Below are 23,804 nucleotides of genomic sequence, written 5' to 3'. Positions count from 1 at the left end.
AAAGCCAATAGAGTCTAATAATAGATTAAATGCAGTGTTGAGGCTGTCATTCTCAGCATCTGTGTGGATGTTAAAATCGCCCCACTATAATTATCTTATCTGAGCTAAGCACTAAGTCAGACAAAAGGTCTGAAAATTCACAGAGAAACTCACAGTAACGACCAGGTGGACGATAGATAATAACAAATAAAACTGGTTTTTGGGACTTCCAATTTGGATGGACAAGACTAAGAGTCAAGCTTTCAAATGAATTAAAGCTCTGTCTGGGTTTCTGATTAATTAATAAGCTGGAATGGAAGATTGCTGCTAATCCTCCGCCTCGGCCCGTGCTACGAGCATTCTGACAGTTAGTGTGACTCGGGGGTGTTGACTCATTTAAACTAACATATTCATCCTGCTGTAACCAGGTTTCTGTAAGGCAGAATAAATCAATATGTTGATCAATTATTATATCATTTACCAACAGGGACTTAGAAGAGAGAGACCTAATGTTTAATAGACCACATTTAACTGTTTTAGTCTGTGGTGCAGTTGAAGGTGCTATATTATTTTTTCTTTTTGAATTTTTATGCTTAAATAGATTTTTGCTGGTTATTGGTAGTCTGGGAGCAGGCACCGTCTCTACGGGGATGGGGTAATGAGGGGATGGCAGGGGGAGAGAAGCTGCAGAGAGGTGTGTAAGACTACAACTCTGCTTCCTGGTCCCAACCCTGGATAGTCACGGTTTGGAGGATTTAAGAAAATTGGCCAGATTTCTAGAAATGAGAGCTGCTCCATCCAAAGTGGGATGGATGCCGTCTCTCCTAACAAGACCAGGTTTCCCCAGAAGCTTTGCCAATTATCTATGAAGCCCACCTCATTGTTTGGACACCACTCAGACAGCCAGCAATTCAAGGAGAACATGCGGCTAAACATGTCACTCCCGGTCTGATTGGGGAGGGGCCCAGAGAAAACTACAGAGTCCGACATTGTTTTTGCAAAGTTACACACCGATTTAATGTTAATTTTAGTGACCTCCGATTGGCGTAACCGGTGTCATTACTGCCGACGTGAATTACAATCTTACCAAATTTACGCTTAGCCTTAGCCAGCAGTTTCAAATTTCCTTCAATGTCACCTGCTCTGGCCCCCGGAAGACAATTGACTATGGTTGCTGGTGTCGCTAACTTCACATTTCGCAAAACAGAGTCGCCAATAACCAGAGTTTGATCCTCTGCGGGTGTGTCGTCGAGTGGGGAAAAACGGTTAGAGATGTGAACGGGTTGGCGGTGTACACAGGGCTTCAGTTTAGGGCTACACTTCCTCCTCACAGTCACCCAGTCAGCCTGCTTTCCCGGCTGCTCGGGATCTGCCAGAGGGTAACTAACGGCGGCTAAGCTACCTTGGGCAGCACCAACTACAGGGGCCTGGCTAGCTGTAGAATTTTCCACGGTGCGGAGCCGAGTCTCCAATTCGCCCAGCCTGGCCTCCAAAGCTACGAATAAGCTACACTTATTACAAGTACCGTTACTGCTAAAGGAGGCCGAGGAATAACTAAACATTTCACACCCAGAGCAGAAAAGTGCGGGAGAGACAGGAGAAGCCGCCATGCTAAATCGGCTAAGCGCTAGTAGCTACGCTAAGCTAGCGGATTCCTAAAAACACGCAAAGTGAATAATGTGTAAATAATTTAGAGGTGATTCAGCAGAAGGAGTGCTTTAGTTAAGGCACGTAAAGATTACACTGGGAATCAAATCGTAATCTAGATAACTAGATCAATCTAACTGCGCAGATTAAACAGCTAACAGATACAGAAAAACACCGCTGTGCTCCGGAACAGGAAGTGATACAATACCGCAGTGAGAGCCAACCACCAGTAGAGGCAAGCAAGAGGGGATCACCATGTATGTATGTATGTACGTACATACATACATACATACATACATACATACATACATACATACATATATATATATATATACATATATATATATATATATATATATATAAAGAGACATTTTATAAGATGCCTGACATCTCCACCTGTCTGTTGTCTCCAGGAGTTTTTGCACAATGATTTCAAAAGATGACGACAGGCAGTAGGTACTGGGTTCCTCTTGGTCCTCAGCAGCATCTGTGGCTTCATAGGCTGCCTCAGCAAGACTAGAGAATGCCTGAGAGAAGAAAAGATGAAAAGTTTCATTCAAGTTTCGAAATCAGTCGCTCCATACGCAGCCATGAGTTTCCGGTTGTCCCACTAATAGTGCAGCAGATAACTGAAACAATCATGCAAATGGTGATAAAAGCATCAAATTCGGCAGAAATACTCCTTAGACACTCCTCTTTTGGAAAAAAAAAACAAAAAACGATTGGCCACTTGACTTTTCAATCGGTGGTCAGGTAGGGAGGGGTCAATTGAAGAATTACACAGAGGTCAAAATTAAAAGATGCTCCAGTCATATTGAAAATATTCCACATTATTTGCCTGATCATAAAGATTTCAAGAAGGTATCGTTTGGACTATCTGTGACTGAATTCTATGGAGTTACGAGATAAAAACAGCAAGAATGGTGACAAAGCTCAGTGTAATTTTGTACAGGGGTCAAAAGTTAAAGTTGCTCCAATTTTGGTAAAAAGTGATGCAGATTATTGGTTGAGCTAATAGGATTAATAAATGGAATAGTTTTGACAGTGTTGAATGCTTGGTCTCCAAAGTAAGGGTCAAACAAGGTCTGCGTCTATTGGATTCTATGATATGTGACATACGTTACCCCGTAACGTGGTAAGTAAGAATGATACATGGTCCAAACTATTCCTTTTTAAAACCGTGTCAACTTAACTAGTTAACACGGTTAACTCAACTAGTGAAACAACTGTGGCTTATGGAAATAAGTCAAAGATGTTTAATCTTATTTCCACAGACTGTTTCTCTCCAGTTTCATGATCTGTGCAGGAAGGCGGGGTCTTTTTCCCCACTCAGTGTAGGTGCCGTGGCCACACCCTCAGCCTGCTGTGTCTACGTTGAACAGGGTCAGTGATGTGTTTGTTTAACCCAGAAAATGCTTTGGAAGCATTAATGAAAGTGGTTAATTTCCCCTTATTCTTCAGAAAAATGAACCTGAAAGCGAAAGCATTTTGATGCACGTTTGTGTTGAATTACTGTCCCCGAATGAGGTCAGTCCGCTTTTGAGTACAGACAGGAAACACCACCAACTTATGACAAAAGTTTGTTTTGTACGAATTAGTGTAAAATGAGAAATTAACTCAATAGCCACACCGTGTACAGGCTCCACAACTCGTGATATAAAACAAAAACAGCACGATGCACAATAAATTCATCCCAACACAAATACAGTCCATAATATAATAGAAGATTTAAAGAATCTGGAGAACTTTCTACACGTAAGCGGCAAGGCTTAAAAACCAACGCCGAATGCCCGTGACCTTCGATCCCTCAGGCGGCACTGCATTAAAAATCGAGTGTGTAAAGGATCTTACAGCGTGGACTCAGGAACACTTCAGAAAACCATTGTCAGTTAACACAGTTCGCCGCTACATCTACAAGTTCAAGCGAAAGCCATACATCAACAACATCCAGAAATGCTGCCGCCCTCCGAGTCCACATTTCAAATTGCTTTTGTAAATCATGGACATCGTGTCCTCCGGACAAAAGAGGAAAAAGACCATCTAGATTGTTACCAGCGCAAAGTTCAAAAGCCAGCATCTGTGATGGTATGGGGGTGTGTTAGTGCCCATGGTATGGGAAACTTACACACCTGTGATGGCACCATAAATGCTGAAAGGTACATCCAAGTTTTGGAGCAGCACATGCTGCCATCCTAGCAATGTCTTTCAGGGACGCCCCGGCTTATTTCAGGAAGACAATGCCAAGCCACATTCTGCACGTGTTACAACAGCGTGGCTTCGCAGTAAAAAAGTATGGGTAATAAACCGGCCTGCCTGCAGTCCAGACCTGTCGCCCACTGAAAACGTGTGGCGCATTATGAAGTGCAAAATACAACAACGGAGACCCCAGACCGTAGAACAACAGAAGTCGTACATCAAGCAAGAATGGGAAAGAATTCAACCTACAAAGCTTCAACAATTAGTGTCCTCAGTTCCCAAATGCTTACTGAGTGTTGTTAGAAGGAAAGGTGATGTAACACAGTGGTAAACATATCTTGAGAAAGACTCATGTCGAATGTGAAACGGAATCGCTGAGCAAGAGGGATAATTAGCAGTAAAATTCATGAGTGACCACTAATTATTACCACATGTGCGCGGATAGACAGAATCATGAATACTTTGTGTTGCTAACTGGGACGTGAAATAACATGCAACATGTCCTTTAAAGGAAAAGAAAACCCACTGATAATTTACGATTGGGTTGCTAGATTATGATATTGAGAGCCCATATGAAAAGTCGTAGGCATGTGTGATCACTGATCACTTACGTTAAAGTTAAGAGCGTTTTTGTATGGTTGGTCTAAAGCCACTAGCAGGCGGCCATGCCATCTGCTATAACAGCGATGTGTGATGTCACATGGGCACAGAGGTTCAACACTCCGCCAGTGTCGCCCTGCAGTATAGAAAGGGCAAAGGTTGGAGGTCTCAAACTTGTTCCAGAAAGGGCCGAGAAAGCGCAGACTGTCTTTGCAACCACCCACTCCACCAGGTGGAGTGAGTTTGAGACCTGGAATGAGTTTGAGACCTCTGTACAGTGAGACAGAAAAATATTTAAACTTTTAATTAAATACGTACTGTAAATGCTGTTTTTCTGATGCACACCCATGGTGTGTTGCGGCGTATGATTCGCCCCACACACAGAACTGAGTACCGGTAATTTTAAATTTTTTTCCCCCTTTGTGCCTCATGAGATAATGTCATCAAGCAGCCAGGATCACCTGGAGTCTGTGGTAAATGAGACGTTAAGGCACTGTGACATTTTCAACTCATAGCGCAAAGACAGAGACACGGTGGGGTGGGAAAGGACTCTGCTGACTGATCAAACAGGAAGTGCAACTGTAGCTAAAAGTGCCAGAGAGATTTTTCTTCATCCACAACAAGGATTTGTTTTCAGACATCACTTTCTGCAGGACGTGTTGACGAATCCGCTACAACAGGTGTGAATTTACACCGCATGAGGACCACAGCTTTCAGCCAGTTAATGCACAGCAACAACTGATATATTCTGACTTATAAGAAAGCCTGTAAAAACCCAAAAATTTGCTGCATCATTGTTTAAGCTGCAGTGTTCAAAACGTGTGAAAAAAGTAGCAGCTTATAGTCCGGAAATTACAGTATTTACATCAGCGTGTTCAGAATCAGAGTTGCCTTTATTGTCACTGTAATTTACATTGCAACAACATTTGAGTGCAACTCCAAAAGGTGCTTTCCGAGGTGTGTTCCCCATGTGTAGCTTTCTGTGCCCATGCTACATCACAGCATTCCGCAAGCGATCCAAGGGATTTTTTTCTGATTGGTTAAAATTGCGTCAATGGCGGCATTTATGACATCATCGATGATGGATGAATTCTGACTTTCGGAGGTGAATATTTCAGTTGTATGGGCTCCTTATTTCCATTTATATGCATCAATAGCTGGTTTATAGCACAGTCTATATTCCCAGCTGTATTTTATCAGTGAGTTTTCTTTTCCTTAAAAAAAAAAAAAAAGGGGGGGGACAGAAAAGCCCCCCATATGCTGATTGAAACACAGCATAGGGCATCCAAATCACATCGTAGGGCTCCCCTTTGCTCAACTGTGCTGGTGAGAAGCCTGCATGTCGTCACCTAAGTTACATCTAGCTCATTAATGTGTTTTTTTCTCTCCAGGTCCTCACAAGAAACAAGAGATTTGTTGGTTCAGCTCTCTCATTTTGGGCAGTATTAGTAGACTGTCACTCAGTTATATTAAAACAGCGATTGCCTTTAATTTTGGTATTTTTAATTGCAATGCCAAAAGAAAACGTATATAATCCTACTTCCTATGTCTGGACATTTTTCAGACTTTTGAAAAAGACTGATGTAAGACAATACAATACCAGTGAAGGACTTAGTTTTGATTAATAAATGCAATGCTTATTAAGACTTCAAGAATCTGTGGGAAGCCTGTACATTGCACAGTCATAGCAAGCTTATGAGCAGTCAGCGGTCAGTCTTAAAATGGCACAAGATGCAACAAGTATTGATAGCTTACAACAAACATTTTTTTTAAAATTTTCATCAACAATAACCAAGCCAATTTTCCACATTGTAGCTTAAATCTTGGTGAGTAATCCTTTAGAAAAAAGGAATCAGTATGTGCACACACTCACCCAGCAGACATTGGACGCCACCCTTGGTTCTGCTCCTAGACCCTCAATCAGACATTGCAGCAGTGGAGCCAGGTACATCTCATTGATTGCAGCTTCTGGCAGCAGCTCACAGATCCTCCCTACAGTCCACGCAGTGGTGTCCCTCACCACTACACTAGGGTCTTTCATCAGCTCGATTAGGGTTGGCATCGCCTGACAGCAGGACAAAGATGAAGCAGAATATTTAGCTGGTAGCCTAAGTTTAGCCCAAGCAACAGTGAACATGACAAACTAAAAATCTGACTATAAGAGTGCATCCAGGGGGGAACTTATGTGATAAGTTAATAAAAGCAGGAAAAAGGGGGGACTGAGGGCGAGGACCCATAAATCGCGATACGTTCTCCTTACCTACACTTTTACTGTCCAGTTTAATGTTAAAAATATTTGGAATGTGTAAGCCCTTCATACTGTCTGCACACTGACCTGGAAGATGAGGGGTTTCAATTGGTTCAACTCTGGTCCTTCCAAGATGGAACCAAATGCCATGACTGAGGCATCACGGTAACGCCAGTCAGTCTGTTTGATGTGCTCTTTGATGAAGGGCAGCACGTGAGGCACCACGTCGTCCTCACAGCAGGTCGCCAGAAGCATCAAACACACACCAGCTGCTTTGCAGGGGTTCCAGTCATCATCGTCATCATTCTCATCCTGCAACACACAGTCAAAGGTTAAATGCAGATAATGGGTAAACAGAAAATATACCTGTGGCATGTTAATACTGGAACATTCAGGTTTATTTAGAATTTTGTAGGCGCGGTTTAATTATACCCAATTGAGGAGATAATGTAACTCTCAATTTGGAAAAACATCAGGACAAGACTGAAGTCCACATACAAAACAAAAAACTGATCAAAATCTGTTACCTGCTTGGTGAGTGTCTGGGTCAGGATGGGAACCAGGTACTGTAAAGCCCCTTTGGCATAGAATTTACTGGTATGCTCTGGGGGACGTCCCTGTTCAGATGCCTACCAATAGAAAAAACACACACCAAAGCAACGGTTTATTAAACAAATTAAAAATAAAGATATGCAAGATTATCTGTTTTGATCACTGCAGTAGGTTCTCCTATTTACTTATTTATTTGTGAAGAAACAGCACACACTCATGTACATCACCATTCAGTGAAGTAAACAAGCCAGATTATAGCCACTGGTCAACCATCAGTTGTTCCTGGTAGATCTTCCACAGCATATTTGATGGTGGGAGGAAACCAGAGTGTCAGGAGAAAAGCCCGGAGACACAGGGAAAAACATCACACAGAAAGGGTGGGAAGCAATCCCACAACCTTCTTGCTGTGAGGCACCGTGCCGCCATTAAATACTTTATAAAGTTGACAGCTTTTGAGCCAACAAGCTCACGTTAATAACTTAACCTTTTAACGGTCCACAGATTGGACTCTCAAAGATTGGTGTCAATCAAAGTGATGGTCTGGGGTGAGACAGAAATTTTAGGTTTAACATATCTTGCAATAAAGCAGAAAAACAGAAATGGGCGCAGTCTGTATCAGAACATTTGGCACACTTCAAAGAATGTGTGGATGTATGTGTGGACAATTTGTTTAAAATTTTGTGTCTGAGTTACATGCAGGATGGATTTAAATAATTAAAATAAAATAATAATCATAATAAATGAAAAACAGAACGAAAACAATAAGGTTACCAGCCCCACTTAGATAAAAACAGGGCTGCTTTGCAAGCTCTACTTCCAGCACTGCAGGGCTCTGACCCCAAATAAATAATCAACACCACCCAAGTTCATGACTGAGCATTTTTGGAGATTGAGATCTGCACACACCTCAGAAGCCTCGATAGCAAGGTCCATCTCTTCATCACATACGTTGGACCAGAACTCAATGCCCTGTAAGGCTACCTCATCGATGTCACTTTTCATGGCCTCAATGGTGATCTAAGACAAAAACAAAAAGAGAAAATTACCTCAATCAAAACAAGGCACATCATGGTTTGCGAAGACATCTTAATTCAAAACTAAAAACAAAAGTTTTCAAATCCTTTAAAAAAAAAAAGTCTTGCAAGGATCAAACTTTTTAACGTATTAGTCTCCATTTTGAAACTTAAGTGATGTTCATGTGTCTCACGCTGTGACATTACAACACCTACTTTTAAGAGCTCCAGGCTAATTTTTTTTTTTCTAGTTGGAGCACTGTAGCCCCCAACTGAAAATTGACTGGAACCTATCCCAGCAGTCAGAGGGTGAGAGGCAGGGTACACCCTGAACAAGACACCAGTCTGTCACAGGGTCACATATAGACAAACACAGTCACACCTGTGGTTAATTTAAAGTTCCCAATTCACCTAATCTGGGATGGAACTCACACAAACACGAGGCGAACATGCAAACTCTACACAGAAAGGACTAGGTGGAAGGAGAACCTGGGACCTTCTTGCTGTGAGGCAACAGTGCTAACCACTTACTCACCGTGCCGCATGGTGTGTAAAATCCATGTCCTTTTTCTATTGGTTATGTATCTAAATCAAACCTTGAGTGATTAATCACCCCCCCATCCCCCACCCAACACACACAGGCCGACTCGTTCCCTCCTCATTTTTCAACATGAGGAAAAAAGATCAAAATTTTTTAGGTCACTCATAAGCAAGTACTCATAAGTCACAGTCTGGAGATTTATCCACACAACTAACAGCTTTTGAAACATAACTTTTGGCAGCTTTTGTCACAGCTCTAGGTTGAATCTTGGAAAACGAACGTTACATATGTAACTACGGTACTATGAATTCCAGATGATGACCAGAGGGTGGTGCTTAGCACCTCTGGCAGTCAGGAGGAATGACAGAACTGAAGCTTGAATCTTCAAAGATGCCCAGATAAAGATGGCAAGTGTGATGCTCGACACACATCATATGCAAGTGGAAGCTGTTAACACAGTAACTCAACAAGAGTTGCTGCAGCTTGCCGCACTCATCTGGTGAGAAACCAGTCCGAAACATGACTTTGTGTTCCCTTTAGCCGATTTGCTTTATGGTACTTATTTTATGACCCTGCACAATGTTGTGGTCAAATTAAATATGACTTACCGCAAACAGAGCAGGACCCATGTATGTCTCCATGTACTGATAATATAGAGACATGATCTTGACCAGGTTCTGTAAGGCAGCTACCCGCACCTTCAAGCACAGATCATCCAGAGTTACAACACAAACTATAAACACACAGCAACTCAGTGCTAACACTTAACAGGGTTTAATTTCTACTCACTCTGGTATCAGGACATTGTGTCGCTTCACAAACCACCTGCATAATGAAGTGTCTCTCTGTCTGCAACATAAAAGGTGCAAGCAATTTGTTAAAATCTCAAGTTCAAGCTTGGTTGGTTGATCCCCTTGAGATTCAACATGGCTTTTACTTTTTTAATGTTCCACATGCTGATAAATGTGTGCTTCCAGTGTGTGGAATTCACATCTGTTGAAATGTGAGTTGCATCTCTCTCACACACACACACACACACACACACACACACACACACACACACACACACACACACACACACACACACACACACACACACACACACCATTCTCTGGTGACACCCGACAAACCAGAGTCAGCACAGCAGCCAATTTGAAGGGCTTAACACTGCCAGTTGACGGTACAGCTCAACATGGTGCATGCCTCATTTCGACACTTCCTGGATTGACAAACGAGATCCTATGGAATCGCGCGGGAACTCAGTGGAAAGCTCACACTCAAACAGGAAGTGCCAAATTTTCAGTCACAGTGAAACAGGAAATGTCAAATGTTGAACACTTCCTGGCATGGGTGGAGCTTTAAATGTGCAGTAAGTCTATTTCAGATCAGCGTAGACCGTCTGTCTTAAAAGGCTTAATTTTACTCTGTCACGTTGGTAGCTTTTGGTGCTAAATTGCTCTAGTCTTCCATTTTTTTTTTTAGTGGGGATGTTACAGTGCCACACACAGGTCTGGCATATGTACAACTTTAAACAGAGCTTCAACGCACAGAATCTGCCTTAAACATTTTTTGTTATCGAATTATTTGAGTTACTCAACTAACCATTTCAGCCCCATTTAAGACCAGGGGAGATAAAAAGAAGTTGAAGCTATTAAACTCAGTTTTGCTCTTTTTTTTGGGGGGGGGGGGTACTTTTCATGAATGACAATGAATGTTTAATTCTCAGATACTGTTCATAGTACAATTTAATACAACGATTAAAGTATTTTATTTTAAACTATTATGTAAAACACTGGACACTTTTCATTCAGGACCAGACAAAAGTTCCTTATTTTCATTACTCAAATTCCTTTAAAAAAATTAAAAAACAAAGTAGCATTTGTCTTACTCTGCACTGACCATGACAGTTATTACTGTGAAAACAATTCACTATGAAAATTAATCTCCATTTCACACTATTATGTAAACTTTACACTTCCGACATTCATATGCATGCAAAACGTGTGTGTGTTGGGGGGGGGGCGCCTGTATGAATCATGGCTTAAGAGATTTTTTTTTTTTCTTTTGTACCTCTTTATCGAAGTTGGCCTTCGTAAACTCCAGCGAGTTGAGCAGGGCGTTAGTGGCAGCCAGTTTGACGTTGTTGCTCGGCTCCTCTTTCCTCATGCCCTGGATGATAGCTGCCAAAATCTGGTTGGCATTGTCCTGCAACTGCTCCGGATCCTGTAAACAGAACCAGACTGGATTGACTGACCAGGTCTGTGATATGATGTGCCATATCAGATAAAAAAATAAATTGCATAAACATCAAACAGTGGAATGCAACAATGACATTTATACCTAAGAAATTGTGACTACTGAATCATGGATTAAAATAAGAAAATGTGGCACATTTTCCCTTATTTGATGAATCTGGTCTCAAGAATAAGGATGCTATCCCTCATCACTGTGAACTTCCTGTTTTGTTCACACCCATCTCGACTTATTGCCGTAAGAATAGCGCAGCAATGACATCGGTGCTGCCATTGTTCTGTGCACACAATACACAGGCACACCTGCCACATGCTACACAAATGGAGCTTTTATTCCTCCTGTTCCATGACATGAGTTCTAAAAGAGGACGGCTTTAAGTCCGAAGAAGGATGAAATGCGGTGTATTTGCTACTTCAGGCACTGACATTAAGCTTTTTAGTGTACTTGTCCATAGGACAAGTAACCCTGGCTGTTTACTTGTCCTATAGGAAAGGTGGTGTCCAGACAACCCGTGAGTGAGATTCAAATTAAATATTTATCACATATACTTTGACCTGACTTGTCACTTAATAAAAACCTGTCATACGTCTTTTGTTTAAGTACTTTAACTATAATATTCCAATATAAGAATTGCAGCTGAAATAGAAAAATCATTACATTTCAACATTTTCTGGGACTGAGATTCAGATTAAATATTTATCACATCTACTTTGCTGTGACATATCACTTCATGAAAAAGTTAATACTGTCACTCTCCTGTGTGGGTGGTAAAATGTTGCAGTTTTATTACAGAAGATGTGGCAACAGAAACAGTTCATCTGTGGTAATACAGGGAGGCACTTAATGCCTTAATCCAAATTTTTAAAAAATGTCACTAAAGACACAAAACATAAATAATGCATGGCCTGTGGTCTTAGTTTTTCAAAATGTGGTGGTGATGGACACGTAATGATCCTGACATTGACTTTGTCTTCTATTTCTGTAACTGCAGTTTGTATGAAACCAACATATTTCATGTTTTGTGAGATCAGCTTTATTTTTATTTATTTTTGTTAATACATATCCATTCCTACATTTGAGACCTGCAGCATTTTCCAAGAAAAAAAAAGGTTGGGACAGGGCAGTTTATTGTAATGGAAGAATTAGTTAATAATATTTACAGCCAGTTTTCTTGGAAATGTCAGAGGATGAATACATGACATTTCCAACTAACTGAATATTTCTTAGACTTTATTTACATCAATCATTCAGAAATACAGTGTGGTACTTTATGGTAAATCTGTGTCAGGTAGGAAGTTCTCAAAAACTAAATGTCCATGCTGGAAGAAGATAAGTGAGGGAAGCCACCAAGACAACTTTGGAAAAATGTTTGGCGTCTGTGGGTATGAGTGGAGAAACTGGGAATATAACTTTTATTTTTAATAATTTTACATACAGTCCATACTTTTTTTTTTTTATTATTGTGGTTGTTTCTGTTCCATTTCTGGAATTAAAGAACTGCTATAAGGAAAAGTGTTAACATTTTATTGTTTTTTTTTTTACTTTTTAGTAGAACAAACACAAAACCAAACTCTTATAAAGAAGGAAAAAAATACAAACGTGCAGGTAAGCGGTAACTTACTTTGAAATAAATGAAACTCAGAACTGCAGCCTAATAATTTTGAAAAATAAAAATCAGCAGCTTGTATTTTTATTCTGATGAGAGTTCATTTCCTTTTTTTTCTCCTCCTCAGTCACGTTTGTGCTTGAACATTAAACTACATTAAGTCATCTAAAATATCTTTGTAAATAACAGCCTGTTAAAGTTCAGAGTTCTCAGCTGCAGCTGCTTTATGTGATTTCTGCTTCTGAACATCACTGCAGAGTTCTCCACATCAGTTTTTTTAAACACACGTGTGTGATTTTTATTCTGTTCATTCATATATTCTCATTTTAAGGAATTTTGACCATTTATTTCATCTCATAATTTCAGTATAACTGTCACCGACACGTGCACACAGTGTGAACAGGATGTACCCGTCAGAACGTCCAGAGAGAAATAAAAGCAGCGCCACAGTTTAGTTTGTGTTGCATTTCACTCTGCGCTCAACCCCCCACCCCCCCGCAGCCAGTATAAGCGAAGTGCGCATCGCATCTGTGCATGCGTGGGTAAACGGGGGCAAAAATCCCAGCTACCACACTCACACTGCTTCCATTGAATTTCTTATACAGTAAGATTAGCGGACTGTAAAAGTTAAGGCTTTTACAGGGATTGTTTCAAAGGCTTTAAGCCTTAAGCGACACATACAATAATGACAGGGGCGCATTGTGCTGTTTTCAACTGCTCAAATGGAATTTATAGGCTTGAAAGTTGGCTGAAAACACACGATTGCAAAGCACATATTGTATGCCTGTCAACTTATCAAAACAAACGTGACACCAAAGAGGTTATATGTGAGACTCACCATCATTGTCGTCATTACGAAGCCGGCAGAGTAGCGATTTCTCATCCCTGCTTAGCAAATATTCTGCAATATCCACAGTTTCAGTCTCTGGACTTCGTCTAACCATCCGTCAGTTGCCTTCAAGGGGTCAGAAATTTGTTTGTCTCCAACTATCAACAAGGACCGGTCATTTTCAACAGCAGCGCGCGCTTCCTCTGTCGGCACTAACGGTAGTTTCTGTACAGATGCAGCACACGCAAGCACAACCAGCTCTTCTTTCCATTTCTCTCCGCTACCGTACGTAGTCCTGGTTGTAACAGGCAATCCGCGGAGCTTACAAAAACGCTTTAAAATCATCAACTTTCCCAGCGGTTGAATTATCCAAATCACAGAAACTCCTCGCTGCTTTCCGCTGCCATAGCTTGTGGGTTTGGTAGCTGAAAAATTTAGCCTACCCATAATGCACCGCGCGGCCTGAGATGCGCACAGACGGCTGCAGCGATTGGACCCAGTCTTAATTTTTAGATGGCTTTAAGCAAAGCTGCCGCTATTTTTCGGCGTCTTTTTTGAAAACTGACTGCTCAAATGACAGCAGGACGGCTCGCTGCCTAAAACCTTGGTTCTCGCTCCCATCTGCTCCCGTGAATTTTTAATCCTGTACCATCCCAATCACGTAATAAATAGCAAAGTTGACTCCCATCCCATGGGATTCCCAAAAAAAATGTCAGCCTCTACTACAAACCACACTCCATACGTGGTCTCGCGCACATTGATAACATGTTTTCTGATTGGTCCGCTGCGTGGAGAGGGCGGGAAAAAACACCAAAGACGCTTTCACACGAGGTGCGAGATAAGACGTGATGTAAATAAAAAAAAAAAAAAAAAAAAAAAGCGGGCGGGTCAGTAGTTTGGTTTCCGAGCGATAAAAATAAAGAATTTGAAATTTTAAACCAAAAAAAATGCCACTTGTCAGTTGGGCAACGATTAGAGCATATTGCTTGTCCAATCACATTTTAAACTTGTCCCAGACAATCGGACAAGCGTTAATGTCGATGCCTGTACTTCAATGTCTAGTCCCTCTGTCGGTTAGTCAGAAAATCTGAAGATAAACTCCAAAAACCTTTCTGAAGGATATCTGCACTAGTTGGCTTCTCCCTTATTTCATGCTGGGTCATCAAAGCAGATCCGAGGTCGACCTGCATGTCCATTTGGCACAAGATTTACGCCGGATGACCCTCCTGATGCAATTCCATATTACATGGAGAATGGGCAGGGGCGGTCTTGAACGAAAAACCCTCCACAAAGAAACAAGCGCACCTCACTGCTTGGTCACCACCCCTGCCCCATGAGATATCTGTACTAATAACCCAAATAAACCACATCTCCCCTAATTGCCCATGTGTATTACAGATTCACACTGCATTTCAGTCACATGTCTTGGAAACACTCTGATGTCTGATGGCAACACAGACAAGCTCATTCAGTCTTAATGGGTCACCTTATTGAACAGTTTTATCAATAACTTTTTATTTTTTTATCTACAGCTGTCAATGTCATTTTTAAGATTTTACCAGCTGATAGATATTGTCCTGATAATCTTGCATTCTTAAATATTTTAGTGAAAAAGCTACATTTGACTATGAGGCATGAGTTTCACCATGCAGCTCATTAAATATTTTTAATACATTAAATAATATGAAAAGCAAGTAATGGTCATAATTGTAGAGCCCAAAGAGGTTTTGTAGAGCCGTATGGATTTTCACCTCACAATTAAAAACCTTGTTGGAACGGACTCTCTATAAATCCCCTGCCATCACTCACGATGTCCTGGCAGATGTAGCCGATGGCCTCCAACGTTGACTCCTTCATGTGCTCTGTGCTGGATGGATCAGTGACATTGGCCACCAGCTGAGGGATCAGCTCAGGCCACTGGTTGACCGGGATTTCTGCGCAGGCGATTCCAGCAACACACTGTGATGCAGAACTGGGGCGATATGTCTCAGTACCAAGAGTCTGTAAGACCTGGGGATATAATCATACAATAAAAAAACAGATCTGTAATGCCGACGAACTCACACAAACAGGCTGGAAATTGTTTGAACATCCTTACATAGTTTTTAATCTCACGCCGTGCGTTGGCGTCGATGGCCAGCCATCTCTGCTGGTACTGTGCCTTGACATCAGAGTCTTTAGAGGTCAGAGAGTTCTTCACCTGTAGCCCAGCTGCTACTCGGGCCACCTGGGTGTTGCCTGGGTTGGCCAACACTTTGGACAACTCCACCAGGAATGTTGGCTGGATAAATAAAACATAAGAGATAATGTGCATGTAAGAGTTTTAAAATCATAAAGCACTTTGCTTCTTTTTATTCAAGCGCTACATAAATACATTTGATTGCAGTGATGCAAGTGAGGTCTAGTCACATTCTTCTTCATGGCACTCCCCCTACAGCTTGACAGTACGTATCTCAAAAAAAGAACTCACTGCCTGCCCCCTGCTATCCATATGCATTTGTTTTTAACGGGGCCAACAAACACAATCCATGGAGCCATGTCAAGAAGAAAATACAAGTGCAACAGCAAGAACGTCAGGTCTGCATCCATTTTGCACACATCTATCTTTCAGCTCTCTCTATTCCAAAAACGCTCCACCGAGGTTGACCCATGTGTGACCCCTTGCCTGGACACAGTCTCTCTCTCTTCTTCCAGCAGCAAGTTTTGTTGTTGTTGTTGTTGTTATTGATTTTAGCACTTTGTTGTCTGCTTTGCCATGACTATGAACATAAGAAATAAAGCTTCCACTGGCTTCTTAAAACTGCTTGCACACTGGTGACTTGATAGTGGTTGTGTGAATGCGTTTGAGTGCCGTAAAGTAATTTGAGTTTCTCACAAGACCCAAGACTCTCATTTAAAGGACACTGGGTCCATTCTCCCCACAACAACTCATTTAGCGATTAGAATTACTCCCAAACTGTATAATTAAGGTAAAAATACTGCACAGTTCCCCTTTAAAAAGCTCAGTTCCTCCATCTGTGAATGCAAATTTCAGTTCAAAGTTGCAGAGATAAAATGCAGTTGAAGCAGTCATAAAAATGGTAAATCCTATTATCCTCCTGTTATTCTTATTGAGGCAGATGTTCATCATTTTGTTTTTCTGAGTACAAGACAGATTACAAAGAGGCGGAGACGGGCATATGCTGATCAAAAAATACAAGAATTTGACTTGAAAGCCAAACTAAAGCCATACTACATTTGTAGACAAAAAGCAGCCTGTATTGACCATGTGTGCTGGTGTAAGTCATGAAGTGGACTGTAACTGGACTAAGGATGCACCGATCCACGACTGTTCACTTCCAATCTGATCCCGACACCTGAATTTGGATATCTGTCGATACAGATATTTTTCCGATCCGATACCAGAGCTCTGTTTGCTTTAATATTATTATTATCATCGTCATCATCATCATTGTTAATTTTATATGAGGATTTTCTTAAAAAGGAGACCTCAAAGTTGAGATAAACCCTAAATATGATGTTTTGGTGAAAGAATTAAGTACTTTTATCACCTTGTTTTTATAGACTTAGAGAAAAGAGAGCACTGTCTCTCCTCAATTTCAATGGAGCTTTATTGATACGGGAGATATGTTTACATTGTCAAAGCAAGTGTTACAGAGTAAATATTAAGTTCTCTCTCTCTCTCAAACATGAAGCCTTTCAAGTGTAACTATCAAGTGTATCATCATCGACGCTCATGCGCAGGATTTAATGGAGACTTTTTCCCTTTCAGTAAACAGAATCTCTGTTCAGCTCCTCCCCAGCTGCACGCTGAGCTGGTGTTTTACAGCCTCGGGACAGCGAAGCGGCTAAATTTTTAGCACACATTTGCAGCAACAATTCAGTTAATTTTTCAGAAAATCCATGCTTGACGAAGCAGAAATTTGCCACTAACAAACTAGAACAATGCAGAAAACCAGCTTCAGAAAACCTCCCTCGTCTCCTCCTCCTGCTCGGCAGTTTAGGGATGGGACCGATCTGATCCCCGATCGGTCCCATCCCTAAACTGGACACAGGTGGAGTGACATTCAGGCAGTTACACGTCATACTTGACGTTGTGTAATGATTCTGGGTCAAAATGGCTATCAATCTGTCTTGCATTTTTCAGACACACTCTAGCTTATTTTACTTTTATCAGCTTTATCAAGGCTTGCACAAGTTAAAAGAGTTGGGAGTAATGATTTATAATTAGTATATCATTTTTTAAGAGCTAGTGTTGACTGGAGTGAGAAGGGTGCGATGATTTACCCAAACTGTCTCCAATGATTTACCCAAACTGACTCCAAATATGACTAAATTAAGTACTTTTACTTATTTTGGAAATGTGCTCCGTTCTCAAAACGTTACACGAAAAGCAAACGGCACCCGCCTTTGCAGACGTACAGTGGGATGGACTGCTGTCTCATCAGGACACGTAACATCAGATATTAAAGTTCAGAGTCAGTTGTATGCACAGAAGTCAATATAAGAACTCGAGTCCGCAGTCACACTGAGCCGTGTCCCGGCAAGGAGGCATGGTCACCATTATGGATCTGAGCAACTCAGTAGATAGCACGCATAGACTCAATTACTCGTCAAGAAACGGGTGGAATATGCCGGAAAGCTGCAAATGTTGGCAAAGCCACAAAGAGGAAGGAGGGAGACAGTATTTCCTTCCATAAGTAAATTGTTTTGGTTATTGTCACTTTGTGACATTTGGTCGATAAACAGGTGTATGTTGCCAGTGTCGTCCGAGGACACGAAGCATCAACTCTTTACTTATGTCTAGCTGATATTTTTCGCTGGTAGACCAATGTCTAGTTAAAATACTTGTCATTAGTGATTAAAATTGTTCGACAAGACCAGCGATTCTTTTTTATTTTCCACCTAAAATAAGTGAGCTGCTGCTCGCAGATTATGACCCACGCTGTGCCACCCACAGTCACACCCTCACATAGAGATGTGTACCCACACCACTGACATCATGAATGAAACTCTATCAATAAAGGATAAGTGTGTGTGTGTGTGTATATATATATATATATATATATTTATCGTAATAGATTGATGAGTCATACAGCGAACACAGCAGCAGGACGTCTCAGCTCAACAGCTGATTTATCACAGCTGGAACAGGTCAGATCTGTGTAACTTTCAACACTAATATTTGGGAATGCATGGGTGTCAGAGTAAGATTAATGCTTTCCTTACATAATTCAATGTAAATGAATTGTACTGACTCAATATAGTCATATTTGGAGTCAGTTTGGGTAAATCTTAGCACCCCAGTTTAAGTTCTACCTGGCATTTTTATTTTCTCTTTGCTTTTCAATTAAATCATATTAAACTGAATTTAGAGAATACCATGCAAAATGTTGACAAGGAGATTGAAGGACTAGTATGGCATAAAAAAAAACACTCAATTAGGGGTCAACTGATATGGATTATCAACAAGGCTGATAAAGATATTTGAGGTCAATATTTGCCTGCAGTAAAATGTCAAAATTTAGTAAAACACATTCTTAACACAGAACTCTCTTTAAAAGGTTTTGCAGCATCTGTTTAATTCACAGAACCTTTCAACACGACCTTCAAACAAAAAGCACAAGAAGCTATAAATAGCATTATTATGAAGTTGAACAAATGAATAAATACAGCCAATGTAGCTCAAGGCTAGTCTGCACACTGCCATCTTCTTCTACACCAGTCTGTGGGACAGCAGCCTTCAGCACTGACAGGCTGATCTTGTGATGTCTAACAAATCAAGTAGTGCTGTGGGCAGGACTTTGCTTCAAACCAGAAAGCAGTGATTCATATTTTAAAAGAGTGGCACGGACTAACAGTTCCTCAGTGCCTGAAGTAAGGGGCCATTTGCTCCATTAACAGGTACTTCTCAGACATCAATGGGTCTATGTGAAGCAGAATAAATTAAAGTAAGATTTACAATGTTTTTTAATCTAACGCAAGAGCCACACCTTCAGGCAATTTCACTTAAATGATGCAACTTTCATATTTCTGTTATTTAAAGTAATTTTATGTTATGCGTAGGACACAAATAACAGCTAAAAGGTTAAAAACAATATTTGATGGACATAGCATTTGCTCCCTTCTTCAAAAGTCTCGGTGTTAAATTGTGTCATGGAGCTCTTTGCCTCACTGTATAAAAACAACTGTCAGATTGTAAATGTAAATTTACATACAGCAGTTTTAATCCAGTGAGGCAGATAGTTGTGTTAGGTAGAGTTTTATCATCTTGACAGTTTTTTTTTCTTTCAACATTTTTGAGTGGGATTGCATTACTTTTTCGTTAAACAATATAGCCCCTTTAATAATTGTCTTATTTGAATAAGAGCTGAACCTGGACTATTTTCATTATGAACCTCTTTAAAGGATAAAACCTGGCTGTAAAATTTCTGAATCGTAGTTTTTCCACACTTTCCTGTTTCACAAGGCTGTGTGCTTAAGTTGCTGCTTTAGTAAGAATTTAGCACTAAAGTCAGTTGTTTACACAAATGATCATTTGTGTGAACAGTTTGTACAATTTAGAAACATTCCATGAAAACTATTGTTTTCATGTGAAAATGAGGAAACCTCCTCCTCTCCTGTCTCTCACACTCTTCCCCCTCCCCTCTCCTTGAGTCAAACAGTGTTTGTTTTCTCCCGTTGAGGAAACAGAGCCATTAATCTGTAAAATAAACCATTAATTTCTGGATTTAACTGCAGCTACGGACACATGGGCAGCTCTGGATTTTTTAATGAAGGATTTTGATTAAGTTTTTTCTTTTACTTAGGTGGAGAGATCCTGCTTTTAGCTATGCACTGCAGCGCATTTAGGTGGAATTTGGCGACCAGTGAGTCGCTACATGCAGCGCTGCAAAAATAAACTGTCATGTCGGCCATTATAAATGGCCAATACAGATATCCGCAAAAATGCTGAATATCTCCCAATCCAATAATCCATTGACCCCTAGTAGGAACACGTACACCAGGTTTTGGCTTCATTGGTTCAGCGGTTTCTGAGAAGATGTTTAAAGTGACAAAGTGCCGATTGCTACTCACATAGCAATTTTCAGCTCAATCGCTACATAAATGAATGACAAATGGCTATAGATAAGATTTCCAAGATGGCCGCCACAGCAGTCACATTTCAGATCGGAACGCCCACAACAAACTTTGGTGTCCTCATGGGTAGGAACATGGGCATCAAGTTTCAGCTTCGTTGGTCCAGCGTTTTCAGAGAAAATGTTTACACACACCAACGACAATGGACAGACGTCCCACAACATAAGCTCACCAGACCTTTGGCCCAGGTGAGCTAATAAAAGTGTATAAACTGCTGTACACGTCTGACCCCGACCACAGACAGTCCTTGTTTGGGCAGATATAGAATATGTTATGCTGTGCTGAAAAAGAGTTTGCGATTTGTGTGATTACTGCTTGTTACTCAATGAGAAAGTGTAACCAAAACACTGTTTATGGCATGGGATAATGCGACACTAAACAAGCATTAGCCTGTTATTACACTGACTGACTTATCGGATTAATACACCTGGATTTCTCCTTAATACTGAGATTTCTGCAGTACATTTAAATCAATCAGATGCATTTTGTTGTTTTGCATATACACATGTAAAAGCAGTTGTCACTCATATTTCCAGACATCGCCTGGCCTTAACATTCTTCATCAGATCACAGCTCAGAGGGTAGGTTGTGTGTCACAAAAATAAATAAATAAATAATAATAAAAATTTGACAGGACACCCATGCTTCCTTGAACAGCCCTGTGTGTTGTTTCAGCATTCTAAAGAGCAGATTTCTTGGCATTCTATGCGGTTTACAAATGCTTTAACGTTCAGCGGGGTTTCCTAGATCCATGACATCACATTTTGGATACAAGAACATCAACTCTGCAAACCTCCCCAAGAGACAGACACACAGAGAGCGAGAATGTGCACTTTTTCCAGTCTATGCCTTTTCTTCAGGAGCTGTCATTTCTTGTTTCTCCACCTCCAAAGAAATCCAAGTAGTGAACTGAAATCACGTAAACCCGGTTTTTCCAATTACCAGATTACTGAAGTATATGTAAGAGATCGGATTATTAGAGTTATCTGATTACTAACAAGGTTACCTGATTATTATGGTCATGTAAACGGGCAGTGTCATTTCCAAACGTAATGTAAGCAAACTTAAATAAAAAAGCCAAATAAATAAAACATATTTGGTTCCAAATGGTTTCTGTGGCCTGTAAACCTATTACTTCAACTCAATAGACAACTGGAAGCTGTAAAACTGATGAGTCTTTAGATGGGTGCTGATCAGAGTCCAGATCAAATCAACAGGAACAAGTTTGGGATCCAATCAAATGCTAAGCTAGCAGTTATGTGTGCGTTTGCTGTCCGCACCAGAAGCGCCCGGCGGCAGGCGGGGCTGTTCTCGCCCATCCCTGAGCGCGTGAACATTTGGCTAACAGTTTGATTTTGATAGCTAAAGTAAAAGAACATTAAGCATACGAACCAGATTTTCAATGGCAGCATGTTCCAGAAACGTCTGCGCCGACTCCAACTCATTTCGATCTGTGGGAACACAGGGAGAGACATACGGGGAAGTTCAGTGTGGTGTCAGCTTATTAGCTCCAGACAGCTAGCTAGCTAAAACGGGTGCACATATTAACGTCCAAAGTTTACTTTAGGACTTTTATATACATGTAGTTGGACTAAACGTCAGCGCCGTGTTAGCATTAACCGGAAAATGTGTCGATCTTGTCGCGTAGGTGTGAAAGTGTTTCATTAAAAGCATTGTGACGTCCTGCTAACGTGCTAGCTACTGTCTGCTAACACGCCGGTGATGAAGTTTAACGATCAAGTCAAACTAATGAGAAATTTAAGGAAACCTTTTAGTTGACTTTCTCACAAAAAAAAAATCTAACTTTTTGTTGGGTACTTTGACAGACATTCTGCGGCTCCGCGTTACGGACGTTAGCACAGAACAGCGTGGAAAGCACTAATGTGAGCTAACAGCTAAATCCAGTACGCACTGGGTTAGAGTTTCCCCTCGTCTTAGTGTAATTAAACATCCCAAAGTGTTTTATTGCTGCAGTATTTCAGTTCAGAGCACCTGGCAGCCCGAACCACCCGGTGGATCCTTCAGCCGGGCGGGCGCGACGCTAACAGGCCGCTAGCAGCGCACCCCCTCCGCCCTACTTTCGCTCTAAGTTTCCCGGGCTGTGTCCCGGGCGCTGCCCGCCGCACAGCGTTGCGGTACCGTAGTGAAGATTCACCTGGAGAGACAGTTTTTTCCAAGATGGTGATGAGCTCCATTACGTCTCCCGGTAGCCGCTCCCTTCGCACCGCTAGCTGTAGATTGCCGCGCACAACTCAAACCGGAATCTGCTTCTTCCACGGTGCTCAACCGAAGCCACCCAGGCGAGGCTTCTGTTCGGTGAATATCAGGTGACAGAGAAACGCGAATCCCCAAGGATAAACTTATGTTTTATGTATGATTTTAATTTATTTTTAAACTGGGGACATGTGCTAATAGTCCTAGTTGCGGCGCTAATTCTCGTCTCCGTGTCACCACCGCCTGCTCACATCCTGAAGTGTTTGAGCTCACAAACTAGTCCCGTCGCGGAGGGATGTCACTCCGCCACCGCGCAGCCTTCACTGACTGTAGGGAATTTTACTTATCTAATCGATAACTGCTGTATACAACCCCTGGCAATAATTATGGAATCACCGGCCTCGGAGGATGTTCATTCAGTTGTTTAATTTTGTAGAAAAAAAGCAGATCACAGACATGACACAAAACTAAAGTCATTTCAAATGGCAACTTTCTGGCTTTAAGAAACACTATAAGAAATCAAGAAAAAAAGATTGTGGCAGTCAGTAACGGTTACTTTTTTAGACCAAGCAGAGGGGAAAAAAAATGTGGACTCACTCAATTCTGAGGAATAAATTATGGAATCACCCCTGTAAATTTTCATCCCCAAAACTAACACCTGCATCAAATCACATCTGCTCGTTAGTCTGCATCTAAAAAGGAGTGATCACACCTTGGAGAGCTGTTGCACCAAGTGGACTGACATGAATCATGGCTCCAACATGAGAGATGTCAATTGAAACAAAGGAGAGGATTATCAAACTCTTAAAAGAGGGTAAATCATCACGCAATGTTGCAAAAGATGTTGGTTGTTCACAGTCAGCTGTGTCTAAACTCTGGACCAAATACAAACCTCCTCCTTTCCTTCCCACTGTCGCCAAGTGCTTGCTCACAGGGGGTCGTTTTGACCGTTGGGGTTTTTACGTAATTATTGTATGGCCTTGCCT

General features: G+C 41.2%; 1 protein-coding gene across 1 annotated transcript; it reads right to left on the bottom strand.

Moving 5' to 3' along the window:
- Positions 1 to 2,014: 2,014 nt before the first annotated feature.
- On the bottom strand, positions 2,015 to 23,103 carry LOC117506084 (importin subunit beta-1; the record flags this gene model as incomplete). The annotated part of the gene is made up of 12 exons (XM_034165602.1): positions 22,760 to 23,103; positions 21,997 to 22,055; positions 15,563 to 15,745; positions 15,274 to 15,474; positions 10,847 to 10,999; positions 9,566 to 9,625; positions 9,385 to 9,474; positions 8,129 to 8,239; positions 7,198 to 7,299; positions 6,758 to 6,982; positions 6,296 to 6,487; positions 2,015 to 2,153 (listed from the first exon to the last, which is right to left on the bottom strand). Coding segments are annotated over exons 1-12 (1,555 nt in total), but the record flags the coding sequence as incomplete, so codon positions are not given.
- Between the last annotated feature and the right edge of the window lie 701 nt (positions 23,104 to 23,804).

The sequence above is a fragment of the Thalassophryne amazonica genome, unplaced genomic scaffold (assembly GCF_902500255.1).
Source record: "Thalassophryne amazonica unplaced genomic scaffold, fThaAma1.1, whole genome shotgun sequence".
NCBI classification, from domain to species: domain Eukaryota; kingdom Metazoa; phylum Chordata; class Actinopteri; order Batrachoidiformes; family Batrachoididae; genus Thalassophryne; species Thalassophryne amazonica.
This window is presented reverse-complemented; position numbering and strand designations above follow the sequence as displayed.